Below are 25,050 nucleotides of genomic sequence, written 5' to 3'. Positions count from 1 at the left end.
AACAATCAATAATCGCACAAAAAATTCAAGGTGAGTTTCGAAAATTTTAATAAATTCTCTACAAGGATTAGCTATTGATTTTTTCTAAGTCCGTAGACTAAAAAGAAAAACCAAAAAAATTTCGAAAATTTTTTGCTCGGTGGTTTTCTTGAGATTACTCGAAATAAAATTTTGAAACTCGGATCCAAAAACTAGACACTTCGAGCTACAATTAGCTTTTTTTTAAAACTCCTAAAAACTTGGATTTTTTTCTTGCTCCTTCAATTTTTGTGAGAAGTGTATATAGTACAATATGTGAAATCAACACAAAAGTAACTAATTACAAAGATCGTTAAAATTAAGCAAATTTTATTTTTTAATGGCTTAAGAAATATATCAACTTTTGTTGCATTTATCATTTATGGAAAAAATTTATTTATAACTTATTACAAAATAAAACGTTATTTGTTTAATGCTTATGTACGAATGATTGTTTGTCTATTAGTTATGACTTTATCAAACGATGTTGTGAATTACATTTTATTTTTTGTTTGGTATTATAAAAAAATGTAAAAAAATAATCTAGATAGACTTAACAAATTATTTGTTTCAATTTAATATTTTAATACTGTATAAAATGAATCGTTTAATCTCACGAAATATTTTAGCATTGAATAAATTTATGTAAACTGTTATTAAAACTAGATACAGTTGTAATATACGTATCATTTGACTATTTCAATCAATAAATTAATTTTAAAAAACTACTATAGACAATTATTTTTTTGAGTATAAAATAATAATACAGACAAAACTGGATATTTACATTTTTTCAAAAGTTTCTTCAAAATTACACTCAATACAAACACGAGTATATGTATCATCTTCTTCATTGTACATGTCTTTGCCAAACTTATGGGTGTGAGATGCTTTTTTGGTTTTATTATAAATCGAACTTCTTACTTCCATTCTTAATTGTTTAAGCTAAGAAAATAATAAATATTTACTTTATAGATAATGCATGAAAAATTGATTTAATTATAACAAATAAAAAAATGATTACTTTTTTATTATATTTTTTTAATTTTCCTTCCTGGCGCTTAACATCACGTTTTTCACGTTCTTCTAATAAAGTTTCTTCAGTACCCCATACTTCTAGAGCTCGTTTTTCAATTTGCAAATGTAAATACAATTTCATTTCACCCCAACGTGGATTATGTGGATTTTTCTTTACAATATACTTCAGATTTGGTTCTCTTCTATCAAAATCGCAATCTTTTAATAAATACTCTTCTTTTGCTTCTGTTCTGGTTATTAATGAATGCTTATCATCTGGATCTCTAAAATAATTTTTAAATAATGAAAATATCGTTATTTAAAACAGTACAAATTTAAACAAACAATAATTATTTATGACACTGAAGTTGACAGATATTAAAAATTTTTTTAGAATGTTGAAGCAATTTAATTATTATAAAAAAAGTATTGTTAAAAAGTTTCACATGTGAAAATTAATAAAAATTACAAGTGAAAATTTTTGGAAGCATTTTTTTATTGTAATTGATGAAGATTAACTTAGCAGATGGTTGATAATTTTAAGAATTTTTGTAACAAATAAGTTATGGCAAAAAAAAATTTATAAAAAAAATTGACATTTAGAAATTTTAAAAAACTACAAATTCAATTTTTTTAAAATAATTTTTTGGAAAAAATTTATTTTAAAAAAAAAGTAAAAAAATTTTTGCAATTTTTTAAAAATAATTTCTTGTAAGAAATTTATTCGCTAAAAAAAATTAAAAAATTGTCAAGTGACAGCTAACTTTAAAGTCATTTGTAATTGATTTGTTAAAAAAAAAATTTTAAATCAACAGCTGACCGCTAACTTCAGTGTTATTAATTATTTTCATTTTAAAAAAAGAAAAAAACAGTTATAGATTTAGTGTACCTGCATGCATCACAAACAGCATAATCAAATTTCTGCAATAAGTATGAATCCTTAAAATCTTTTTTACATTCTTCACATTGTGGCAAATTTTCTATTATTGGCGCGGGTACATCTATTTTTAACTGAAAAGTATATAAATATTAAAATATAAACCACTAATTTATAAAATAAAATAAAAAACAACAATACCATCTGCTGCTCCAAATCATCGTCGTCTTCAATTAAAAAACCACCTCCAGTGTCAATAACTGTTTGTCCTTGTACCTTGATAGATCTACCTTGGATAGCTTTGTCTTGATGTTTTAATTCATCTCTGAGTAAATTGTTTATGTTATTAGAATAAAAGTAAAAATGAAAATTAACTTAGCAGATAGTTGATAATTTTAAGAATTTATGTAACAAATAAATTATGGCAAAAAAAATTTATAAAAAAAATTTACATTTAGAAATTTTAAAAAACTAAAAATGCAATTTTTTAAAAATAATTTTTTGGAGCAAATTTATTTATTAAAAAAAATTAAAAAATTGTCAAGTGACAGCTAACTTAAATGTTATAAAGTAAAATCAAATATTGATTAGAAAAAAATCTTCAACTTACTCTTGAGGATGAGAATGGGCAGAAAGTTTTGATTTTTTCAACAATAATGCTCTTTGACGATTTTTTTCTGCACGTTCGTGATAAAGGTCTTCAGATTCATGATATTCCTTTAATTTTTTAATACTATTCGATTCCTCGGTGATTTCAGTTGACATTTTTTTAAATATATAAATCAAATCAAATATCATAACACGTTTTTTTTTTTTTTTTTTTTTTTCCACTATTTAGCTTAAGTAAACAACTGAAAAATCTTAGAAATAAATATTTCTGTAAATTGGAAAAAAATTAAAGGTTTCTATTTGAATTATTTTGTTTATTATTTTTTATTTCGTTTTTGATAACAATGCAAGTAAATATTTCAAGATAAGTACATCAGCGTGTTTTCACAGGTACTTAGACGCCCTCTTGTTTTTGTTCAACACAAATTTTGATCGTAATAAATTTTTCTATCAAGTCAACAACACGTTGTATTTATTTTTAATACTCATAATTAAGTAGTGAAAAATATTAATTAATAATGGCTTCGAAGAGTTGGAAGGTATGTTCTTTAATTACATTATTGTGAAAATTATATAAAGCAACTCGGTCACTTATTTATAAAATGAATTATTATTTAATTCACGTGATTTTAGGTGATTAAAAATGTTATTTGTCTTTACAGGTTGTTCAAGCCCATTTACCGATGATTAGATTTCGTAAAGGAGGAAATACAGGTGATCTTTTATACATCAATAATATTTATTAAATTAATAAAAATATTTGAGAGCAGTGAAAGTATATTTATAATAAAATGATTTTTATTTAGCACCGTCCGTGACTACAACACCATCTGCAGGTTCAGGGGCGTCTCTTTCTGGTGCAAAAGGAGCAGCAACTGGACCTGGTGTTATCAGTTTACCAATAATTGAAGATTTTCAAATTCCACTTCGTTATCAACGAAGAGCTATTGATGAAAAGGAAATCGCATACATTAATGTAAAGTTTTTACCATAATTTATACTTTCTTTCAATTTTTTCGCTTATTTATTAATTTCTGTTTCATTTCAGCGTGGGGGACCTGAATAATTTATTAATGTAAATAAATCAAAATATTTACTGTAAATTTCGAATTTATTCTAAGTACGAATATCTATTCAGGAATTCAATTTAGTGTTAGTTGTTAATAAAATTAAATTAATTATCTTGAGAAATTTTTACTGTTTTATTTCAACTTGAAAAAATATTTATACTTAAATAATTTTCAGCAGATATTTTATAAAGTATAAAAATTAATATTATAAAATTTTAATATAATTAATATAAATTAATATAATCATAGTTATAGATATGTTATTTTAATTATAATCAATCACTATTAACGTATTTAGGGATGTATACATAAAGTAACAGATATTTAAAAAATTTTCTATTTTATTTTAAAAATATTTATAATACTGAAGTTAGCGGTCAGCTGTCAATTAAAAAAATTTTTTTAGTCAATTAATTACAATAAAAAAATGCTTCTAAAAATTTTCACTTGTAATTTTTGTAAATTTTCATATGAGAAACTTTTTAATAATTTAATTGCTATGAAATTCTAAAAAAATTTTTAATATCTGTCAACTTTAGTGTTATAAATATTTAGTTATATTTAAGACAAAAATTGAAAAAATAGCATTTTCTAATGTAATTATTTTTTATAATATTAATTTTTTTTTTTTTTTAATAAATCGTTTCGGGTGTCTACTATTTTCAGAGTCATAAATATTTGTAAGTAAGAAAATTATTTATAATGCTGATCGTTGTAATACATTTTATTTTTATTACATAACAAAAAAAAATTTTTTTATAATAACTTAAAAAAAAATGAAAAGTTTACTCGGATGTTCAGGGGCTCAAAACTTGAGCGCGACGACCTTGCTCTATTGACAAAAATAGCAAAAAGCCTGATCGTCTATATTCTTTGGTCGTTTACTATCAGTGGTGAGTAGTGTCCCTGGATCAACCTGGATGCTACGAACTTCGAAAATATATCGAACAATATAAAAGATAAATAATAAAAATAGGTAAAAAATAATAAGTAAATGATAATGAATAAAACTCGACATTATCAGCGAATAGCGAACGACACAGTACAAAATAAAATGTCTGGTGAAAGTGATTTCGGGCCACGTAAAACATTAATTGTTTTAACAATTGTTGCTGGTTGTTTTGCTATATTATGGCCAAAAATATTTTATCCGATGCTTATTGGACCTGGTAATACTCCTCATTCACCTATTGATGGATCTGGTAAGCTTAATTAATTATTATATTAATTACTTATAATATTAAATACTTTTTAAAGTTCAAGTGAGTTCAGAAATGACTCTGAAAATTAGCATTGATAAACGGAAAAAATTGTATTAATATCCTTAAATTAATTATCATTTAGTATGCTGTGATTTAATATTTGAAACGGATGTCAACGCAGTGGATATTTTACAAGAAATGTGTAAAAATATATTAAATCACCATCAAGTTGATCCACGAGTACGAGATATTGTAAATATAAATAAATTATCTCCCCAAAGTATTAATTTCTGTCGTGAACAAGTATTATCACGTTGTGGTATTGACTTGTCATCATTTTTGGCTGAAGAAGAAAAATTAGGAAAAACATATAAACAAGTACTTGAAGAAATTCGGTCATTTAATAGTTCATTATGTCTTAAACTTAATTTTGGAGTATCTTTATCACGATTAGGAACCCCGCATCTTATAAGATATCATATTTTAATGCCACACAGTAAGAGTTTATACTTAAAAATTTGTTATTAATTTTTGTCTAATATAGCTAATTAATAGCTTCTTTAACATTGCGTGAAATATTGATAGTTTGTTAATCATTACTAATTATTAATTCTTGATGGCAACTAACATGAAATAAAATTCAAAGGATTTCACCTTTGAAAAGGTCAGTAGATATATATGGATTGCTAGCTCAAGTTGTTCATTCAATTTTGGTGTACTGCCAAAAAATCAAGTATACAGAGAATAGTTTCCTAAAATTACTGATGATTTTTATTTATAAAATATACTTACTAATCTTTACCTTATAATTTTATAATTTTAAATTAACAATGAGTTTTTTTTTTTTTTTTTTTTTTTTTTTTTTTTTATCTATCAAGAATCATGTCATGTGCTGCTTATTAACAAAGTAAATTTTTTCTTTTTAGCTCCAATTAAACAAGAACGTCGTTTACCTCCCCATGCGGGAGGTTTGCATCCAGCAATGAGAGAACGTGGTAGAGCAATACCTTCTTCACATATTGTACCAAGAGTAGAAGGAAGACCTGAACAAGTATTTTCACATAAAATGCGACCACCAATGGGTGGTCCAGGCCGTGTAATCACACCTCAGGGCGGAAGTAGTAGCAGTATGGGAATCATTATGCCACTGTATACTGTTGGAATTCTTTTATTTTTTCTCTATACAATCACTAAGGTATAGATTTTTTTACTTGATTAAAATTTTTTTATATTTTCTTTCTAAATTATAAAAATAAATAATTTTTTTTTTATTTTTTCAGGTATTAAGAAAAAATCCGAATAATGACATTTATCGTGAATATTCAAATCCTGAAGCTGAAAAAGAATTTCGTGATCGAGTTTTTAATCCAGAAATATTGACAAGTGCTATAACTGGAGTGCCGTATTATCGTAAAGAAAAATCGCCAGAATTAACTAAACGAACTCCGACTATTGAGGAGCTGAAACAACGTAAGTAATAAATATTTATATTTATATATGTTTAAACGTCACCTTGATATTTTTATGAATTTACTACACATTTTTGTCTCACCTATCACCATATATGTATTTTCCGACATGAAAATAATCTTGAATTTAAATTAAAGATAAGAACGTGACGATAAGAATATCATAAACATTTAACAGTACTCGTATTTCAAAATAGTAAATTAATTAATAATAAATAATAGCTAAAAATCATGATAGTTAAATAATAAAATTGCACGAGAGTTGATGTTCTGAATCAGTGTGGTAATGTTGCACATGCTGGGCACTAGAAGCTGCAGGAGACATAGAGGTAGATCAATTAATTCAACGATTGGCCGACACGGAAGCCGCTATGGAAAGAATTGTTGTACAAATGGGTAACCTATCTCGTACAGTTGCACAGAATCCGACTTCACAGCAAGATACACAGGTTTATCAGACACGTTTCGAAAAGTTATTGTTGTTATTTGCTTTTTATTTTTAGTTATTTTGAATAACTGGATACGCACGTTTCTGTATTTGTTTATGCTTCACCTTGTTCTATGATACGCGAGTGGTATTTATTATATATATTAATCAGTAATCAAATTAATCTTTTTTATTCAATAGCTAGTTGATCCATTTAATTAAATTTAAATTTAATTATTCATAGATATTTACTTTAAAATTTTAATTGAGCTTATTTGCTTATATTTTAGATGATTACTGGGCTCCCTTCCTAAAATGTTTTAACTGTGTCTCAATTTTTTCATTAGTTATTAACAAGAGAAAAAAAAATTGACCTGTTATATCTTAGCGAGGGAGCACTGTACATTTATTTTGAACTTAAAAATAGATAAAATATAAAAGCATGTTTTTAATTATTGTAAATGTTATTATTATTATTACTATAAGTAATTAATAACTTTATGATTTAATTTTTATTGTTTTTTATTGACATCAGCCAAATTCAATCGACAAAGTATTGTCTCATTTGTTAAATTACAAATAAATTTTTTGGTTTATAGGAAGAATGTACGGATAGCAATTGTTGCAGTATTGAAGAATTAGATCGATCATCACCTATAGTGAAAATCATGGGGATGGAAATGACCGCAAATTGTGAAGGAGGGCAAAAAATCAGTAGACCCTCAACACCAATAATATCTCATTCGCCTAAGTAAATAATTATTAGACGTAATAATGTTTTTTTTCTTTTCTAGTCAAAAAATTTTTAATGAAATATCACAGCTTCATTTTTTTTTTAAGTCATCAGTTATAAGAATAAATAAAAAAAAAAAAATTTTTTTTATATCTGATTTTATTGTTAAAAAACGAATCAATGGCTTATCATTTTCGTGTTATGTTATTTTTTCATAAAAAAAAAAATGATTCGTTGTGTAAGTTAATTTAAAATTAACAAAATGATAAATGACATTGAATAAATAGTTATATTTATGTATTCACGCACCGGCTGCAGGCTATTTGTACACTATTAATATATATTTAATATTTTTGTGATTTAGTCATTTTGAGCGTGAGAAATCGCCACCGAAGCCAATTTATCTTGAAGGTGCGCTTCCATCGCAATGCGAACTCCTCGTTACGGATTCAAAAACTCAAGCTGAAAATTTTGAGGAAAATACCGAAGTTCCAGTTGTCTTATCAGGGAAAATGACGCTGTCTCTCATCAGTCTCGACCAAATTCCACCTGTAAGAAAGTATTAGAATTATCATCAGTCTCAAATGAATCTACGGAGCCTATTTTTTCTCGGTGAATTTTTTATTTATCTAATTTTCTCACCTAACGACCTTGCTAACCATCTTGAATGTTTTTATTAACCACCAGTTGTTACTCGTCTGCTCCAAATGATTAATTATACAAAAGGTCTTGGTGTGATTACAAAAAAATAAATAAACAGTCTATTATTTGCTTTCTTAGTATTAGTTTACATATTTATTCCATAATTACGACTTATGAGAATTTTATTTATCATTACATATTAGACTTTACTAAAAAAAAAATATCTTTAATGAGTATATTATTTCATAGAAGCTTTAATTATTTTTATAATGAAATTTTATCAGTAGTTTATTATATTTCATATCTAATAAAATTATCTTGATAATGGATATTTCATTATATATTAATTTCAAACGATGATCAAGGACTTTAAAGAGTTTGAGAAATTTTTTTAATTGTACAGACATATGTATAAATATAGATATATATTTTTTTTCACAGAACTCTGAGGGTGTCAATGAAGATATTTTCGATCATAAAGAAAAAGCGATTGAAATTGTACCTGACAACTATTCCGTTTATAACGACGACAATGAAATTAATTCAAATGATGATAAGATTCAAATTTATAAATTAAGAGAAAGCTTGAATAACAAAGTAGTTAAAAACACAAACCGCGATAAAGACAAAAATTTAGACGAAGAAAATGATGAGGATGATCTTAATGAAGATAATGAAGAGGAGGACATCAAAGATGTTGATGACGATGACGATAATAATAGCATTGACGTTAGTAGTGAAGAAAATGGAGATGACGACGTAGATGAGGATGATGCTGAAGATGAAGATAAGGGTGAGGAAGAAGATCAAAATGAGAATGATGATGATGATGACAACGAAAAAATATCATTTAAAAATAGTCACAATCTTGTTGAATAGTCGTTATAATAACCGGCAACAGTTATTTTAAAAACTATAAAAAATTCATAATGTGTATTAAGTTATTTACTTTTGGACTGACCGTCTCAAATTATTTGAACCCAATAAATACTATACGCAACATAGAATTTATAACGCTCACTTAAAACAGATATCACTATACCACATTGTGTTTAAGAAAATAACTTCCTTTTTTATATGAATGACGTTCCTTAGTTGAACAGAAATAACTTTAAATACATTTAGAGTTTGAAAAAATTGTTTTCGCATGACGTGATAAAAAAATATCTAATCTAATCAGCTTTCTGTTAAAAATATTTGTTATTTAGTTATTTACGATTAAAAAAAAAATTTCGTATTATTATATTAATTATAGATAAATTAGATATTTTTTCAAAAAGCTGAAAATTTTTTATAAATAATATGTATTTCAAAGCTAAACTCTCCATCTTAATATTTGATAAAATCATAATAATTAGGACAACAGTTATAATGGTAGAAGTGTAAGATAGTTATGAAAGTTTATAGCTTTATAATGGAATGTATCAGTGCCCATAACTATTAAAATCTTCCATTATTGTTGAAAATATTTAATATTCTCGCCGATATGTTGTAATTTAAATAAAAAATAAAAAAATTTTTAAAAATATAATTGTTTATTCCATCTCTTTAATACTTTTTGAATAAATTGAAAGTTTAGTAAATACGCTTTCTTTTACAAAATAAAAATGATAAATCTAAAGCAATAGAGGTAAACTTTACAAAAAAAAAAAAAAATACAGTTTTATGCTTTCATAAATGTTTTATTCTGTATTATATGTTACACAAAAAATGACAAAAATTTGTCGACAATGCTTAATATCTACGTTGGATAAATAGGTGACCTATTGTTCCACTTTATTTAAATTTTGTATAATCAATGTCATTTTATAATAACTAAAAAATTGAAAAGATAAAAAATATTATGACTATTCTTAGTAAAATAATTTTAGTGACAAATATCGAAAATATTTTAAAATATTTGTTGACAGTCGAATCACAGTGTCTAAGGTAAGCAAAACATTTCCCAGAAGAGTAATAGGAAAAAATGAAAGAAAAAAGATAAGCGAATGACCCTCGCTCTCAATGACCTAATGATAGTATCTCGTTTAATTTACTGACGCATCTCTGTCCAATATAACGTATATCCATTACTAAAGTATCAGTTGACGGCATGGTCATTCAAACGTACGTTAAAATAAATCAGTTCCGGTTGCTGTAGAGACGTGTTCACTCTTTGGAACTTAGTGAAATGGAATTTATTCAATTATTCATTTTTATCGGTGGGATTTTTCTCTGTAGCTGTAACACTAACGGTACAAAATTTAATTTATATACTTTTTTTTTTTTTATAGCATAAGTTAGTTAGCGAAAACTTTTTTATCTCAATAAAATACTATTCTTACAGAATTTCCAATAATTATCAACGAGTAATTGTAATTAAAATGAAATTGATTTATTGTATTGTTCTTCTTTCCATTGTTTAAAAAAAAAAAAAAAAAAGAATAAAATATAATATCAGTAGGTGTAATTGAAATTTTATTGTAGGAAATGACACAAAGACAAAATTGGCTCAGGGAGAAAAGCAATTAGGCGACCAGATTCGATTAATTCTCAAGCATTATCAGCAGCCGGATCCTATCGGGCTTCCGGGCGCCCCTATACCTGATCCAATGACGGTTCCAGATATGAAACATTCATTTTCGATGTACACTATGACTTTCAAATCTGTCAAAGTGTATGGTCTCTCGAAATTTAGGATTGAACACGTACAGTCAGAAATAGCGTTGATGCAGGTAAGCCCCAATCAATATTAGAAAATTCAATTTATTTATTTTTTTTTTGCATATAAGGAAGAAAATAAATCTACAATAAAACCATGAAAATATAGATCAGTTATTTTTTTTTTTTTCAATTGAATTTTTTTTTCGTTATTCTATTATTTTCGAATCTATCAAAAAAATAGTTACATTTTTACAATTTTAAGTCGACAATTTCATTTTTATAATAGTCTGTTGCAGATGTATATATATTCTTTTTTTATAACAAATGCGAAGACAAAGTCCGGTACAAAACTGGGGTTCAGGGGCGAAGCCCTAGTAAGAAAAAATAAAAGTTCTAATTATAAAATAAAACATTTTCAAATGATAGCAATACCGTTATTCAGAAAAATGAATATCTCTTAAAAAAAAAGAATTAGAAAGAATTCAAAATGATTTGATTTTTAATCATTTTGAATACTTTATAATCCTTCAAATCCTTTTTAATACTCTTATGGACATTTAACATGTGAGCTCATTTTTAATTCTTTTTTTTAATAAGAGTATGGACTCGATATAAATTATTTAATTATTTTTTATCATCTCAAATATGGAAGATTTAATCAAATTGTTAAGTTACTATTTGTTTAAATCCTTCAAAACGCGAAAAGTTAATCAAATAGCTATGGTCTATTTAAATGACATTAAATTTAGCTGTCACTTCACAATTTTTTTAATTTTCTTTAACAAATAAATTGTGGCAATAAAAATTATTAAAAAAATGGACTTGTAGAAATTTTAAGAAATTAAAAATGCAATTTTTTAAAAATAAATTTTTAGAAAAAATTTTTTTGTTAAAGAAAATTAAAAAATTGTCAAGTGACAGCTAACTTAATGTCATTCTACGTAACTATAATATTTTATCCAGGCTTATTTTGATTATTTCGAAATTGTTATAAGTTATTGTATTTAACTCTGAATAAAAAAAGTATTGAAAAGTATTGGATTGACTAGAAAAAACCAATAATTTTAAACACTTTTTTGTTTGTCTCAATACTTTTTTTTTATCGGGGAACTGAAAGAAGAACTTAAAAATCTTATTATTTAAAAACATGTAACGGATAATACTTTCAAAATAAAAAATATCTCGAGCAATTTTTGGAAATCAAAATACCGAATTGTCATTTACAAAACCGATGTAAATTTGAATCTAGAAAATGATAAAATGATGAGAAAGAGGAACAAAAAAACTAAATTTTTTACAAATAATTTAAAAACTTTTTTCATCTTGAGAGATTCTTAAGAATTTTCTAATTCAGCCGAAAAATTTTCATAGATAACAAAAAAAAGTAATAAAAATTTTGCATTAAAATGATACTAAAAATATAGAATCGTAAAACTCTTAATAATACATAAAGTTTGCTCGAACTTTTTAAGCATTTTAATATAAAAAAACTATTTGTTTATACCACAGAAAAAACTTTTATAAAACAATTTGATATTTTTTTTAAACTTCTTTAAAATAATTTAATATTTTTTTAAAACTTTTTTAAAATAATTTAAGGTCAAAATTTTTGATAGGTAATATTGCAAAATATTAACATCTATAAATAGATAGATAGATAGATTTATTTTTACTTGTACCACATAAATATTGCGTTTTACAAGGTGTTTTACATATATATTTTTCTCCTGACTCTACTATACATATAAAGGTATCTGTTATTTTCGTATATAATTTTTATATTTTACGTGGAATTTTATTGTTAATTCTCTATTTTTACCTATACCTTTAGCCTATAGGTATAGGTTTTTTTTTTTTTTTTTTTTATATACTCATTCACTCTATTCATTTCTTTCTTTCTTTAAAGTCTATTTTTCCTTTTTCCCTATCTCTCTTTCTCTTTCATTTTTCTTTAGATTATTTTCTATTTCCCTTATCACCTTGCATGTTCTCGTTCTTATCCTCCCTTTCATTATCCCCACTATTTCTTTTTTTTATTTTGTCTTCATCCTCTGATTCCTCCCACCATTTCTTTATTTCCTCCTTACTTTCTTTAGTGAGTTTATTCCTTATTTTTCACATGTTAAAACATGCATCAATGTCTCTTCCTTTTCTCTGCATTCTCTACACTTCCAATCCTTTTCCCCTTTTTTTCCAGCTTTTACTAGGTTTCCGCACCTTACTCTTGCCCATAATTCTTTATCTGCACTTCTAATTTTCTTGTTTTTCCAATATATTTCTTCTTCGCTTTCTTCCATTAGTTCTGTATATATTTCACTAAACTTCGATGCTCTTATCCTTGACTCTTCTTTCTCTATCAATTGCTTCTTTAATAGTTCTATTCCTGTCTTTATATCACTCTCTATCTCTTCTATATCTTCTCTGTTATATATTTTTTCTATTACTTTCTCGCATTTCATTCTCTTCGCGTTTTCTTCTATTTTCTTTCCCCATTTTGTCGGTTTCTTATTTATTATTCCTCTCATCTCTTCCCTTAGGCATATTTTTGGCCATCTTGTGTCCTCCATTCCTGCGATTTCTATGATGTATCTCCATATCCTTTCCCTTATTATTTCTTCTATTATCCCACTTCCCGTTTCCCTCCTTACTATGCATCCTGGGGTGTTTTTTGACACTCCTAGTGCCATCCTATTTAATTTGTTTTGTACTACTTCTATTTTTTTCACCTCTCCACATCCCCATATTTCTACTCCGTACATGCATCCTGACCTTACCAGTGTATTATATAGGTACATCCTGTCCTTCATATTGTTTCTTTCTGTTCTTCTTATTACACCCCATGTCGCGTTCGCCTCCTGTTCGCTTTATTTTTCATTATATTTAGGTGCATTTCATGGCTGTTTTTGGCTGTGAAATTATATCCTAGATATCTAAAGCTCTTCACTACTTCCAACTTTTCTCCTTTGTATTCCCACTTCCCTTTTTCATTTCTTCCTCCGTTTTTGAAAATCATCACTTTTGTTTTTTTGCATTTATCCTTAATTTATTTTTATCCGCATATTTTTCTAGTTCTTTCAGCATTCCTCTTAATCCTTCCTGTGTATCGGCAATTGCTGCTCCATCATCCGCATATTTTATCATATATATTTTTTCCTTCCCTATTACTGTTCCTCCTATTCTTTTTCTCACTATTTCGTCTTCCATGTCGTCTATGAATATGTTGAATAGCACTGAACTCAGTGCGCAACCTTGTCTCACCCCTTGATCCGCTCCAAATTCTTCTGATTTTGCTCCATTAATTACTACCTCATTTATTGTTTTACTATATATCAATTCTATCATCTTGTACACATTCGTCCCTTTACCCCTATTCTCCATAACTTCTTCAGCAGCAAGTCCCTGTCTACTGTGTCAAACGCCTTCTCCAAGTCTATAAAGCATACATACAGTTTTTCTTTGTCTCTTATCTTTCTGTTTATTAATGCATTTAGTGTGAATATGTGGTCTCTTGTTCCTCTTCTCTTTCTAAATCCCGCCTGGCTCTCTTTTATCTTCCCTTCTCTGTCTGTCCAGCTCATTATCCTCTCCGCCATCATTGCTGTCAGTATCTTGTATCCTATGTCTAGCAGGGATATTCCTCTGTAGTTTCCCGCTATATCTTCGTCTCCTGCTTTATATATTGGAATTATCCTTGCTATTTCCCATCCCTCTTGTAGTCTTCCCTCTATCCACATCTTGTTTATTACATGTCTGACATCTTCCATCATTTCTCTTGGTAGATTCTTTATAAATTCTGTCGTGATCCCATCTTCTCCCGGCGCTTTATTCCTCCCTAACTTTCTGACTGCGTGTTTCTGAATTCTTGTCTTCCAAATTCCTCGTCTAGCCTTTCATCCTCACTGTTTTCTTCACTCTTTTCTCCATCTTGTTCTTCTGTATTTCTCCTTTTTTCTTTACTATTTAATAGGCTAGCGAAATGTTTAACCCAGTTTTTTCCACTTATTTTTTCCCTTGCACTTTTTATTTTTTTACTTCTGAACTTGTTTATCATTTCCCACCATTTACTCATGTCTGTCGCATTATCTATCTCCTTTTTTTTTTCTCTTCCCACCATTCTTCTTTCACTTTCTTTATTTCTTCCTTGTATTTTTTTTTGCCATATTATACTTTTTCTTTTCTTCATTATTGTTTCCATATTTCGTCAGTTCTTTCAATTTTTTCCAAACGTCTTCTCTTAGTTCTTTGCATCTATCACTGAACCATTCTTTCTTTTGTGTTCCCCCTTTTTCCATTTCGTACCTTTTTATTCATTTTTGTCATCTTTGCCACCTCTTTTATTACTTCTTTTATATCGTTCCATTTTATTTCTTGTGTGCTCTCTTTTTTTCTCTCCATTTCTCGTTTGTCCCCTCCATATATTCTTCCGTTTTTTCTTTTTTCCATCGTAGTCTTTCTTCCGTTATCTTTTTTAGATCTTCGTTTTCTCTTATTTCTTCCTCTTTCCTTTCTATCTTATTCTCTTGTCTTTTCAGTTCTATTTCAATTGGCAGGTGATCCGATTCTATTCTTTTTATTACTTTAAATTTTTCTACTCCATCTTCTTCTCCCCTATCTAATACCATTCCCAAATCTATTACTGAACAGCTATTTTCATTTTTTCCTCCAATGAACGTGATTTCTCCTGATCTATCCCCTTCTTTTGCTCCATTTAATATCTTTAGTCCTAACTCATTGCACATTTTTATTAGTCTCCACCCTTCTGCATTTATTTTTTTATCTTTCGATTTCCTCCTTCTTTTTACTCGTCCCTTCTGCATTGTATTTTCCTATTCTTGCATTCAAATCCCCTATTGCTATGATCTTTTCAAAGTCAGTCTCATTTTCATTTATTATTTTTTTTATTTTATTCTCTATCTCTTTCATTCCTACATTATTATATATTGCTATTATTAGCTCACTCTCTTCTCTGTTCGTTATTTTAAAGCCATGCATCCATTCCTCTACTTCCCATTCATTACATATTTCTTTTTTTATTCCCACTAAGTGGCCTCCACTTGCCCTTCCTCTCTTACATCCTACTCTTCTTTCTGCTACTTTGCACCACCACTTCATTTTGTCGCTCATCCTTTCTATTACTTTCTCTTTATTTTTTTCTTCTACCCATGTTTCCATTAGGTACACTATTTCATATTTCTCTAGAAGTTCTCTCACATCCTCATACTCTTTCATACCTGCAATGTTCTAGCTCATCATTCTACATTTTCTTTCATTCTCTTTACATTCTTTTTCATTCTCACTCCCTCTCTTTAATGCTTTTTCCATATTAAAATCTTCTGTTTTTCTTTTATATTTTTTATCTTTGATTCTATTTTTTTTACATTTACTCTCCCTTTCTATCCCTTCTTTCGTATCACTTCCCTTTCTCTCTTTTTCTGTTATCTTTTTTCCCCCTTTTTTTTGCTTGCTTTTCAGCTCATACCTCACTTCACTACTCATTGTTTCTTCTACTTCACTTTCACCTCTGTTTTCTTTTCTTATCTGTGCTCCGTTTGTTTTTTCTCCTTCTGCTCTCTTCTTTCTTTCGCTGTCGTACCATCATTCCATCATTTCTCCTTTTGTCTCGTTCCAGCTTCTCCAGATGTCTCCAATTTTTTGTCTCTTTTCTTTTATTTCCACTTCCTTTCCATTGCTTTGTTCCCACCTTGCTACTTTTCTTATCCATATCTCAACTTCTCTTTCTCTTCTCGTTTTTTCGTCCATTATCCATATTCCCGTTCCCTTCATAATTTTTCTGTTTTCCCATATTATTTTTTTTTCTCTTACACTGTTGCACTCTATTCTTATTTGTCCTCTTTTTATTAGTGTTGTCCTCTTCTTTTCTATTCTCATTTTTAACCTTTCCTCTAGGTGCATCATTACTTCCTCCCACTTTCTGTATTTTTCCACTCCGTATTGTATGTGCAAGTTCGCCCTTACTCTTTTTCTTTTTTCCATTTCATCCTCCATCTCTTTTTCATTTAATCCCTTTGGTTTTTCTTTTTCTAATTTCTCTCTTTCTTCTTTTTTCCATTCTTCTTTTTTCTCCTTTTCTCTCTTTCTTGTTTCCTTAATTAAGTCCTCCACTCTCCTTTCCAGTTCTTCTTGTGCTTCTTCTGCACCTTCATTTCTCTCTTCATTGTCTCCATCTTCGCTTGCTTTACTTTCTCTGCTTCTTCTTTTTTCTCTTTGGTCTGTTAAACTCCTTGTTAATTCTTCTTGTCTCATTATTCCATATCTCACTAATTTCTTTAACTTTTCTATTTCCTCGTTTTTTCCTCTATTATCCTCTCTCTTTTTTCTATTCCTTCCCTGCATATTTCTAGCTCTCTTCTTGTTTGTATTTCCTCTTCACTCCTTATTTCCTTGCACTTGCACTTGCACTCTGTTTCCTTGCTTAGTTTTCTCAAAATTTTTTCAAATAATTCCCCCTGCTTTTCTTTCACCATCTGTTCCATTCTTTCGATTTTTTCTTCCCACCATTTCTCTTTCATTATCTCATTATTTTCATCTTGTGCCTGCTTTTCTTCTAGCTCACGCTTTTCTTCTATTCTCTTTTTTTTTGCTTGTGCTTCTACGTTTTCTTTATGTGTTTTTTCCTCTTCGTCTTTGCTTTTTTTCTTCTCCTTCTCCTCTTCTTTCTCTTTTTTTCTTCATCATCTTTTCTATTGTCGCTGTTGTTTTTTTCTGGTGTCCTGTTTAGAGTGAAACTTGTTTTGAATCCTTTTATGTATTGTTCCAGTGCTCCTTTTCTCATTCCCGTTTTGTTTTCTCGCGCCAATTCTTCTTTCAATGGTGGTCTTCCCCTCCCTCTTTTTTCTTTTACGCTTTTGTCGTTGTCTGCATTGCTCTCCACCTCGTCCTCTTCCCCGCTGTCTATATCACTCCCTGTGTCGCCCTCTTTTGTCGGCTTCCTGGACTCCTCTATTCCGTCTTCCACTGTTTGCTCCCTAACCTTACTTTCATTTTCACCTTTTTCCTTGTTCATTTTACCTATAATCCGCTTTTTCTGCTTCCACTTTTATTTTCTTTTTTCAATCACCTATTTTTTCTCTCTGTATTGATTATTTTCCCTTATTTCTCTCTATATTTTGTTATTATTTCTTTAATACTATCTTTACACTGATTTTTTACGCGTCTTTACTATCCAGGCCAGTGTTGCCAACTAGAACATCTATAAATATTTAAATTGATATTTGTTCTTACTCTTTTATATTTTTATACGTAAAATGTACATATCTACATAATATACGGATAATACGAATTTATATTTTGGATATAAAGGCAAGTAGAGCGAGATATATAATAGGATCCTTAAGAAAATATTGATTTTATAGAACGTTGGAAGACATATTTGCGATCTTACTTACCTTCGAATAAGAATAATTCGATTATATTTATTCTTAAATTCGATATAAGAAAAAATGGAACAACCTAAATTTATTTCATAACTGGAGTACTTTATAACAACTTTTTTTTTATTCAACATATATTATGAAAATTTATCATTCGATAGGGTTTTTTTTTTTTAATACAACTTTTACATAAATTTCATAATTTGTCAATAATAAAAAGTGGATTTTTTATCATTAATTAGTCAATTGATAATATTTATTCAATTAACAAAAAAGCCATACGTAATTAAATTATGTTTCCAATATTTCTATGCATATTTGATATTTTGTACTAAAATAAATAAATTGCCAATAAACTGAATGAATCAACCAATCAATGTAGTTAAAATTCACAGTCAGTATATATATTTTCTGAAATAATGAACAGTCAATTATACTCTCAACAGAAGTTTCAGCAAATAGTAATGTCAAGAGTTGATTACGCAGCAGCCGAGTAGCAAAGAGATTATTCTAGAGTAAGAATATTGACATTCGTATTCATAAAAAATTTTATTTGTTACGTTTGAATACAATCGTGTTGAATAGCATGATAAAGTTTGACAACAAGAAATAAAATCGTACAAAACAAAGTGTTTGAGTAAAAATATACCATACATACTTCTGTTTTATATCTTATATTGTCAGTAAATGCTAATAATACCGTTTTCAAAGTACATGTCGTAGATCGCTGTTACAAGGATCTTATTATACAACACAATATTTTTAAATGTTTGATATTCGAATTAAATATTTCTCAATACAGAAAAAAATATTTATGTCATAAAAATTTTTTAAATGCAAACTTTTCGAACTTTTATGCCTAGGGTAAGTGTGGGTATTATACTGCGATTTTTTCGGTAGGTCTTACTTCAAAAGCATTTTTATTAAATTTTTCAAAAATAACAATAATTTTTTTTTTTTCAAACCAAAGTTTGACTCATTATTGATTCAAAAAAAAATCAAGAGTGCGATAAATTAATATTTTCTTTAAATAATAAGTATTTAAAAAAAAGTTCATATGCATGTATTACTGCGGGCATAAAAGGAGCTTGTCTTTATTACTGAGTGCCAATTACTGCGAATGACCCAATTACTGAGGATGAAATTCAATGATAAACAACTTCGGGATCATATAAGAAATTAATAAAATACGTTTGAAAGATAATTATTTGTTTAATAAAATGACTGGATTAGAACGGATTCCTGAAGTAATTTGAATTCATATCAATAAATAATAATGACCGGAATAGTGATGTATAATATAACAAGCAGAGTTTTTATAGTAATTAACAAAATTAGCTTAATCAAAGAAACACAAATCTTGATTTAAAAAAATCATTTTTAATTTTTTTAAATCAATCAGAAAAAATTTTAAACAAAGTTACATTCACTCAATTTAACGAAAATTTCTTAGTTTGAAAGTTTTTCTGCTTAATTTAACACAACAAATTCTTTATTATAATGACCGCTTGTATGTTTTATCAACTTTGATTTATTTGTTTTACTTTTTATCAATTCAAAAAGCTCTAGTACGATTTATTTATAATTGAAATAAAAAAATACGCAGTAGTACCCACACTTACCCTAAATAAAAAATTTATGAAATTTGTTTATTTTTTCTTACGTGTAAAATACGAGAAAGCAAACTGGAAATCGCTAACACTTATTTAGATACATTGATTCAGTATCAATCCATGTTTTTTTGACATTAAAAGCTACAAAACTAATTGAACATTTTTGATAATATTTATCTTGAATGAGAAGTATCTATTTTTTTCAATTTTTATGGCCTCAAATAGAGTGACCTTTACTTTCAAACAATTACCGAAAAATCTTTATTTTTCTCTATAAATCAGGTATCAGTAGCTTTGAGTATTGAAACTCTTGATATTCGAGGCCTCTATACTCTTTCATCGTGGCTGTCAGGATCATCTGGAGATTTCACTGTTAAATTAACCGGGGTGAATATTCAAGGGCTGGCAAAGCTTCAAGTTGGAACAGACGGAAAACTACATGCGCAAGATATTGATATGGATTTAACATTCGTAAATATTGATATGGATTTTAAGAATCTTGGCTTTCTAGGAGCAGTACTTCAAAGTGTATTAAATTCTGTTGGAGCTTTCATTTTCGATAGCATTAAGCCGTTTATTCTTAACGAAGTAAATACAAATATAAGGTAAGATTCACTAAATAATTGACAAAGTTTATAGTTAGTTTCAGATGCTTGAATAAATAAGTTTAAAGTTATTTGAACCTAGCTATTGAGGGATTAGCTCAGGGTGACACTCAACTTGAGAAAGTGCATCGGCCCAAAGAGCCTATTAAGTTCCTAGATAATTGAGAAACTAATAACTTTTCCGTCGCACTCTAGCGTTACATTAATTAATTTATAATCTATTAAATATAATTTAATCAAAGTTATCAATTGATAAATAATTTTTATTTAATTTCAGAGGTGAAGTAAACAAACAAATATCTCAATTGCCGCAGTATTTTCCAAATTCGATTTCGCCTTTTGACATGGCAGTTGCTGAGGCACGCAAACAAGTTTCGGATATGGGATATGACCCTTATAGACTCAGGGATTATTCTCAGAGTGTTGGGATATTTACTGTCACCTCAAGCTATACTTGGATTACTGGACTTGCTAGTTTTTATCGTATGGGTAACATTACCCTCAGTATGGAAAATGGAACGGTATACTAATTTTAGTTTAATATAATAGCACAATAATGTTATTTATTAAAGGTAATTGTTTCGAGGTCTGTTTAGAAATTGTTCTGTTTTTTATGCACAGTATGAAAAAAATTTAAGAATATTGAAAAATCATTGCACCACTTATAAATCGTTGATCAAAAATCAAAATTTAGAAATTTTTATAAAATTTCAGAAAAATGTATAAATATTACACAGTAAAAAATTTTGCGTCATTGCGTCAAAAAATTTTGTCTTAAAAATTTTTGTGTTGAATATTTAACACTTTTATGTGTAAATTTAACATTTATTGTGTTCAATCGCTGACAAATCCAAAGTGCGGTAGAGTACGGTAATGTACGGCAAATTTACGGTAGGGTACGGTAGAATACGGTACGTACAATGATTTGGTACGGTATCATACCGTAATACACTATGATACCGTAAATTACGGAGATTGTACAGCAAAGTACCGCGATTATACAGTAATTTACCGTTATTGTACGGTAACTTATCGCTAAAATAGGGTATATTTTACGGTAATGCGAAAAGTTTAGAAGTATAGGTATATTCTACCGTATTTTCACCGCACGCTACCGTAATTTTACCGTAATTTTACTGTTCTATACCGTATTTTCGCCGTTATTTACTGTACGTTACGATGTTTTATGGTTTCTACTGTGCACATAGAATGCTACTGTAATCTACAGTGGCCATATGGTATATCGACCGTATTTTTACCGTACAATACCATAATTCTACGGTATTTCAGATCCGCCAGGGATTAACCAAGGGATAACCCAAAAAAGTAAAAAAACGTAAAAATCTTTAACACAATATTTTTTGGCGCATTGACGCAAAATTTTTCACTGTGTATATCATAATACTTTTTTTTTTTACTTTGATCACTTTTTCATAGATTTTTATAATAAAAACTTTAAAAATTGATGTTTGGAAAATTTCAATGAAAAATGTAAATATTCATTTTTTCATTTTCAAAAGATCCGTAAATCCACCGCGAGGTAGTTCAAAGTCAAAAAATTCAATTATTCAATTTCTGATGGTTAAAGCAAAACAGTGGAGTTTTAGATGTAAAAAATTACCGTTAATAAACATTATATGGGTTATAATGTTTAATAATTAAATAATTAAAATTAAAATTAAAGGTTTATGCATTATTGGATGTCGGAACACAAGAGATTGAAGGTAAAACACACTGGGAAGTGGGTGTGATCGGGGGTTTTCTCTCCAGGGCCGGAACAGTCTCGTTCACGGTTCAGTATTTCCGAGTGCAAGTAAAATTAAGTCAGCCTGTGGATACCCGGAAACGCGCATCTCTAGAGGAGCTTAATCTTGAGCTTGGTAATATTCAAACTAGAATACACGGTGCAGGTACGGTGGATTACATTATAGAAGCAGGAATAAATATATTACCCAATTTATTACGGTAAGTTTTTATTTAAAAATTTGTCTTTGTATGAAAACTTAAATCCTGGTTTTATATCATTATTTATCATTTTTATGCTTTACTTTATTTTTATTTTTATTTTTATTTTTTTTTATCTGGTCATAAGATATCAAATTATGGATGCCATTGAGGGACCTATCAGGAGACGGCTTCAAGATGAACTTAATAAGGTGGACGTAGAAAAGCTGATTCATGAAAAAATTCCGGAGATTGAAGAAAAAGCAAGGTTTCTCCAAGGAATAACACCGTCTGAAGATATTATCCTTGAGGAATCGGCACCACCTTTGCCGTTAGATCAAGAGCCATTTTCGGAAAGTGAAGAGGAACGTGGCCCGTCGTAAAATGTTTATCTAGATATTTTTTACTACAACATTTTTTCAAAAAGTTTGCAATAAATATTTATAAAAAATTGATAATATTTTTTTTTCATATTTTTAATCTCATTGAATTAATAGAAAATATTGACTCATCTATCGATTTTTTTACAAATTTATTTTATGCATTTTTGTAAATAACGTTTAAAAAGTAAGTTTAACACAATAGTTTTTATCCAAATATACATAAATAACGTAAATTGAATAGATAAAATAAGATATAATTACTTTTGAGTTGATAACAAAGTAGCCTATTGAAACTTTATTGAATTACCATTTAAATTACGATACAGAGCTGATTTAGATCCAAACTAACCATCCGCTGCACTTCTTATTCAATTGTATCAGAAAAATTAGACCAAACTTTTTCCACCGTGTTTTAACAATACATCATTGAATTATTGCTTCAATGTGACTGGCTTTATATAAAATTAGAGTAGTTAGTGTTTCAATTCGTTGCATGATTATAGGTAATTAATACTTCAATAAATCGAACATTACATTATATTAATTTTTAATTATTAAATTGTAAATGTCAATACTAATTCGAAAGTTGTTCAAATAATTACTGTGAATACTTGCCAATTTAATTTATCTTTTCAAAAGTATCATTTAACTCTTTTACTTTCTGATCGATAAATATTTCAGAGACTTTTTTCTGTATTGACTCATTCCATTTACTATGTCAATATAAAGTAGATAAATCTATTAAAATTTTATACGAAATAAAACTGCAGCAAAGAAAAAAGGTATTTTCTCGTAGCCAGATGAGAGGTAGTCGATTTTTTTTTTTTTTTTTTTTCAAGTATACAAATAGGTAAGTAAATCAGTTTTTTAATTTAGAAGTATCATAATTAATTCAGCAAATCTGAAATTTATATCACTTATCAGCATTTTATAAATTTTGAATAGTTATTACTTCTAAATAAGCCAGTGGATTTTATATAAAACTCATGGTTTAGAAAATACTTACACAATTTTAGTATGAAGTATTACATTTTTTTGCTGATTATGGTGTACTAACATTTATTTAAAACTAAATTTAAGGTTGTTATTATTTAAAGTTTATTTAAAATTATTAATTTGTGAAATTTAGATTTGATACTAGACTTAAAAATTATTTACAGGTAAAACTCCAAGAGTATAATTTTCAATTTTATTTTTAATTATCGATCGAATCTAGTTTCCTGATCTAAAAATCATCATTCATTATTGACCCTTTATTGGTCACGTCTTTATTTTTTTATCTCACTTGTACTATAGTAAATCTTTATAAGTTGAAGAGTGTTTTGTGGGGATTTTCTCACTTCGCAACCAACGGGAGATAAAATTTTTTGTGACTATTTACAATTGCAGCTCCTTCTTCGACTTTTTGTTATGAAAAATTGAGATATCGACAAACGTATATTTTTTTTAATAACTTTATTTTTAAGAGCACCGAAGAATCTAAATTGGTAAATTTGTAGAAATCATAATTTCATGAAAATTTCGATTTTAAACTTTAAGCATACACATTTTTGCTTGTAAATTTTATGACTAAATTTCATTTATAATTACTAGAATTAGAAAAAAAATCGGGAAGTTATTGGTTTCATCTCGATTTTCGGAAATCGAGTTCATATTATATCTCCACGTATTGAGGCCTTAGGAAGTTATTCTGGCTATTCCTCCGAGTCCCTTCAGTTCGTGTGTATATTAGGGTGGCGCTAAAAAACCGACTTTTTTTTTGTCTCGAGTGAAAAAAAATGTTAGTTTTTTTATGTTTTAAGAGCCCTCTCCAAAGAACAGCTCAAAAAAAAATTTTTCAAGAGGTCGCTCCAAATTTTTTTAAATTTAAAGAATCGTCAAATATCGAAATTTTTTTCTTTAATCCTCATTACGCTATAATTTTATAGAACAAAAAAAATATTCCTGAAAGTTTCAGTTCAAAATTATAATTTTGAAAGGTTGCTCATAATTTTTTTTAATTTATTAATGCATTACATTAGATTTTTTTGAGCGACCTTTGAATACTCAAATTAAAATTCCATGCATTTCTTTTTTTTTCCCGATTTTTTAAAATCTTCGATTTTCTTAGCGGGAAGTTAAAAAAACGTAGTTCCTTCAAAATATAATTTTTTTATTTTTCTTTAAATCGAATTTCTTTCTAAAAATTTTTGTAAAGCTTTATTAACCGCGTTAAATTTACTAAATAAAAACTAGACTCTTTAGCTTAAAAGTGTGTAAATGTTTTATCTTGGACGATGGGGATCGCAAAATAGGTGTAGAACTATGTTTCCGCGCTCGAAGAGTTAAAAAACATCGTAATTAATGAAATTTGGAGCACTTTGTTTTTAAAATTAGCGGAAAGTTGCGGGCATGACCTATAAGATTA

General features: G+C 27.9%; 4 protein-coding genes across 5 annotated transcripts; 3 read left to right on the top strand and 1 right to left on the bottom strand.

Annotated features, from left to right (window-relative positions):
• Positions 1–654: 654 nt before the first annotated feature.
• Positions 655–2,710, bottom strand: Xpac (DNA repair protein complementing XP-A cells homolog Xpac). Its single transcript, XM_074249283.1, has 5 exons — positions 2,523–2,710; positions 2,114–2,237; positions 1,925–2,046; positions 1,043–1,319; positions 655–963 (listed from the first exon to the last, which is right to left on the bottom strand). Exons 1-5 carry the CDS (start codon positions 2,708–2,710, stop codon positions 802–804), a joined length of 873 nt encoding a protein of 290 aa, XP_074105384.1. The 3' UTR covers positions 655–801.
• Positions 2,711–2,920: 210 nt separating this feature from the next.
• On the top strand, positions 2,921–3,712 carry LOC141531472 (uncharacterized). The gene is made up of 4 exons (XM_074249316.1): positions 2,921–3,060; positions 3,184–3,235; positions 3,328–3,497; positions 3,570–3,712. Exons 1-4 carry the CDS (start codon positions 3,040–3,042, stop codon positions 3,585–3,587), a joined length of 261 nt encoding a protein of 86 aa, XP_074105417.1. The 5' UTR covers positions 2,921–3,039; the 3' UTR covers positions 3,588–3,712.
• A 753-nt stretch (positions 3,713–4,465) lies between these two features.
• On the top strand, positions 4,466–9,595 carry Ric-3 (RIC3 acetylcholine receptor chaperone). Of its 2 annotated transcripts, XM_074249251.1 has the most exons (8): positions 4,466–4,793; positions 4,936–5,289; positions 5,720–5,988; positions 6,074–6,263; positions 6,572–6,711; positions 7,289–7,440; positions 7,787–7,973; positions 8,506–9,595. In XM_074249251.1, exons 1-8 carry the CDS (start codon positions 4,586–4,588, stop codon positions 8,941–8,943), a joined length of 1,938 nt encoding a protein of 645 aa, XP_074105352.1. In that variant the 5' UTR covers positions 4,466–4,585; the 3' UTR covers positions 8,944–9,595. The 2 variants fall into 2 exon arrangements, with proteins under 2 accessions (XP_074105352.1, XP_074105359.1); XM_074249258.1 differs by lacking the exon at positions 4,936–5,289 and having other exon boundaries at positions 4,467–4,793.
• A 544-nt stretch (positions 9,596–10,139) lies between these two features.
• On the top strand, positions 10,140–22,718 carry LOC141531435 (uncharacterized). Its single transcript, XM_074249272.1, has 6 exons — positions 10,140–10,298; positions 10,531–10,778; positions 19,994–20,316; positions 20,594–20,837; positions 22,001–22,281; positions 22,409–22,718. The coding sequence occupies exons 1-6, from the start codon at positions 10,235–10,237 to the stop codon at positions 22,641–22,643; spliced, it is 1,395 nt and encodes a 464-aa protein (XP_074105373.1). The 5' UTR covers positions 10,140–10,234; the 3' UTR covers positions 22,644–22,718.
• The last annotated feature ends 2,332 nt before the right edge of the window (positions 22,719–25,050 follow it).

Source organism: Cotesia typhae, unplaced genomic scaffold (genome assembly GCF_013202065.1).
Source record: "Cotesia typhae breed Kobodo isofemale line unplaced genomic scaffold, CoteBio_Ctyphae contig_119, whole genome shotgun sequence".
NCBI classification, from domain to species: Eukaryota; Metazoa; Arthropoda; class Insecta; order Hymenoptera; family Braconidae; genus Cotesia; species Cotesia typhae.
This window is presented reverse-complemented; position numbering and strand designations above follow the sequence as displayed.

Excerpts from the sequence above, each read along its gene's own strand:
- Xpac (XM_074249283.1), bottom strand. The coding sequence starts at position 2,710 with ATGATATTTGATTTGATTTATATATTTAAAAAAATGTCAACTGAAATC. Across the intron at positions 2,047-2,113 it reads ATGATTTGGAGCAGCAGATG|TTAAAAATAGATGTACCCGC; the intron begins GTATTGTTGTTT and ends TATACTTTTCAG. Across the intron at positions 1,320-1,924 it reads GCTGTTTGTGATGCATGCAG|AGATCCAGATGATAAGCATT; the intron begins GTACACTAAATC and ends AAATTATTTTAG.
- LOC141531472 (XM_074249316.1), top strand. The coding sequence starts at position 3,040 with ATGGCTTCGAAGAGTTGGAAG. Across the intron at positions 3,061-3,183 it reads TGGCTTCGAAGAGTTGGAAG|GTTGTTCAAGCCCATTTACC; the intron begins GTATGTTCTTTA and ends TTGTCTTTACAG. Across the intron at positions 3,236-3,327 it reads TCGTAAAGGAGGAAATACAG|CACCGTCCGTGACTACAACA; the intron begins GTGATCTTTTAT and ends ATTTTTATTTAG.
- Ric-3 (XM_074249251.1), top strand. The coding sequence starts at position 4,586 with ATGATAATGAATAAAACTCGACATTATCAGCGAATAGCGAACGACACA. Across the intron at positions 6,264-6,571 it reads TATTGAGGAGCTGAAACAAC|AAGCTGCAGGAGACATAGAG; the intron begins GTAAGTAATAAA and ends GCTGGGCACTAG. Across the intron at positions 7,441-7,786 it reads ATAATATCTCATTCGCCTAA|TCATTTTGAGCGTGAGAAAT; the intron begins GTAAATAATTAT and ends TTTGTGATTTAG.
- LOC141531435 (XM_074249272.1), top strand. The coding sequence starts at position 10,235 with ATGGAATTTATTCAATTATTCATTTTTATCGGTGGGATTTTTCTCTGT. Across the intron at positions 10,779-19,993 it reads CAGAAATAGCGTTGATGCAG|GTATCAGTAGCTTTGAGTAT; the intron begins GTAAGCCCCAAT and ends TCTATAAATCAG. Across the intron at positions 20,838-22,000 it reads TCAGTATGGAAAATGGAACG|GTTTATGCATTATTGGATGT; the intron begins GTATACTAATTT and ends TTAAAATTAAAG.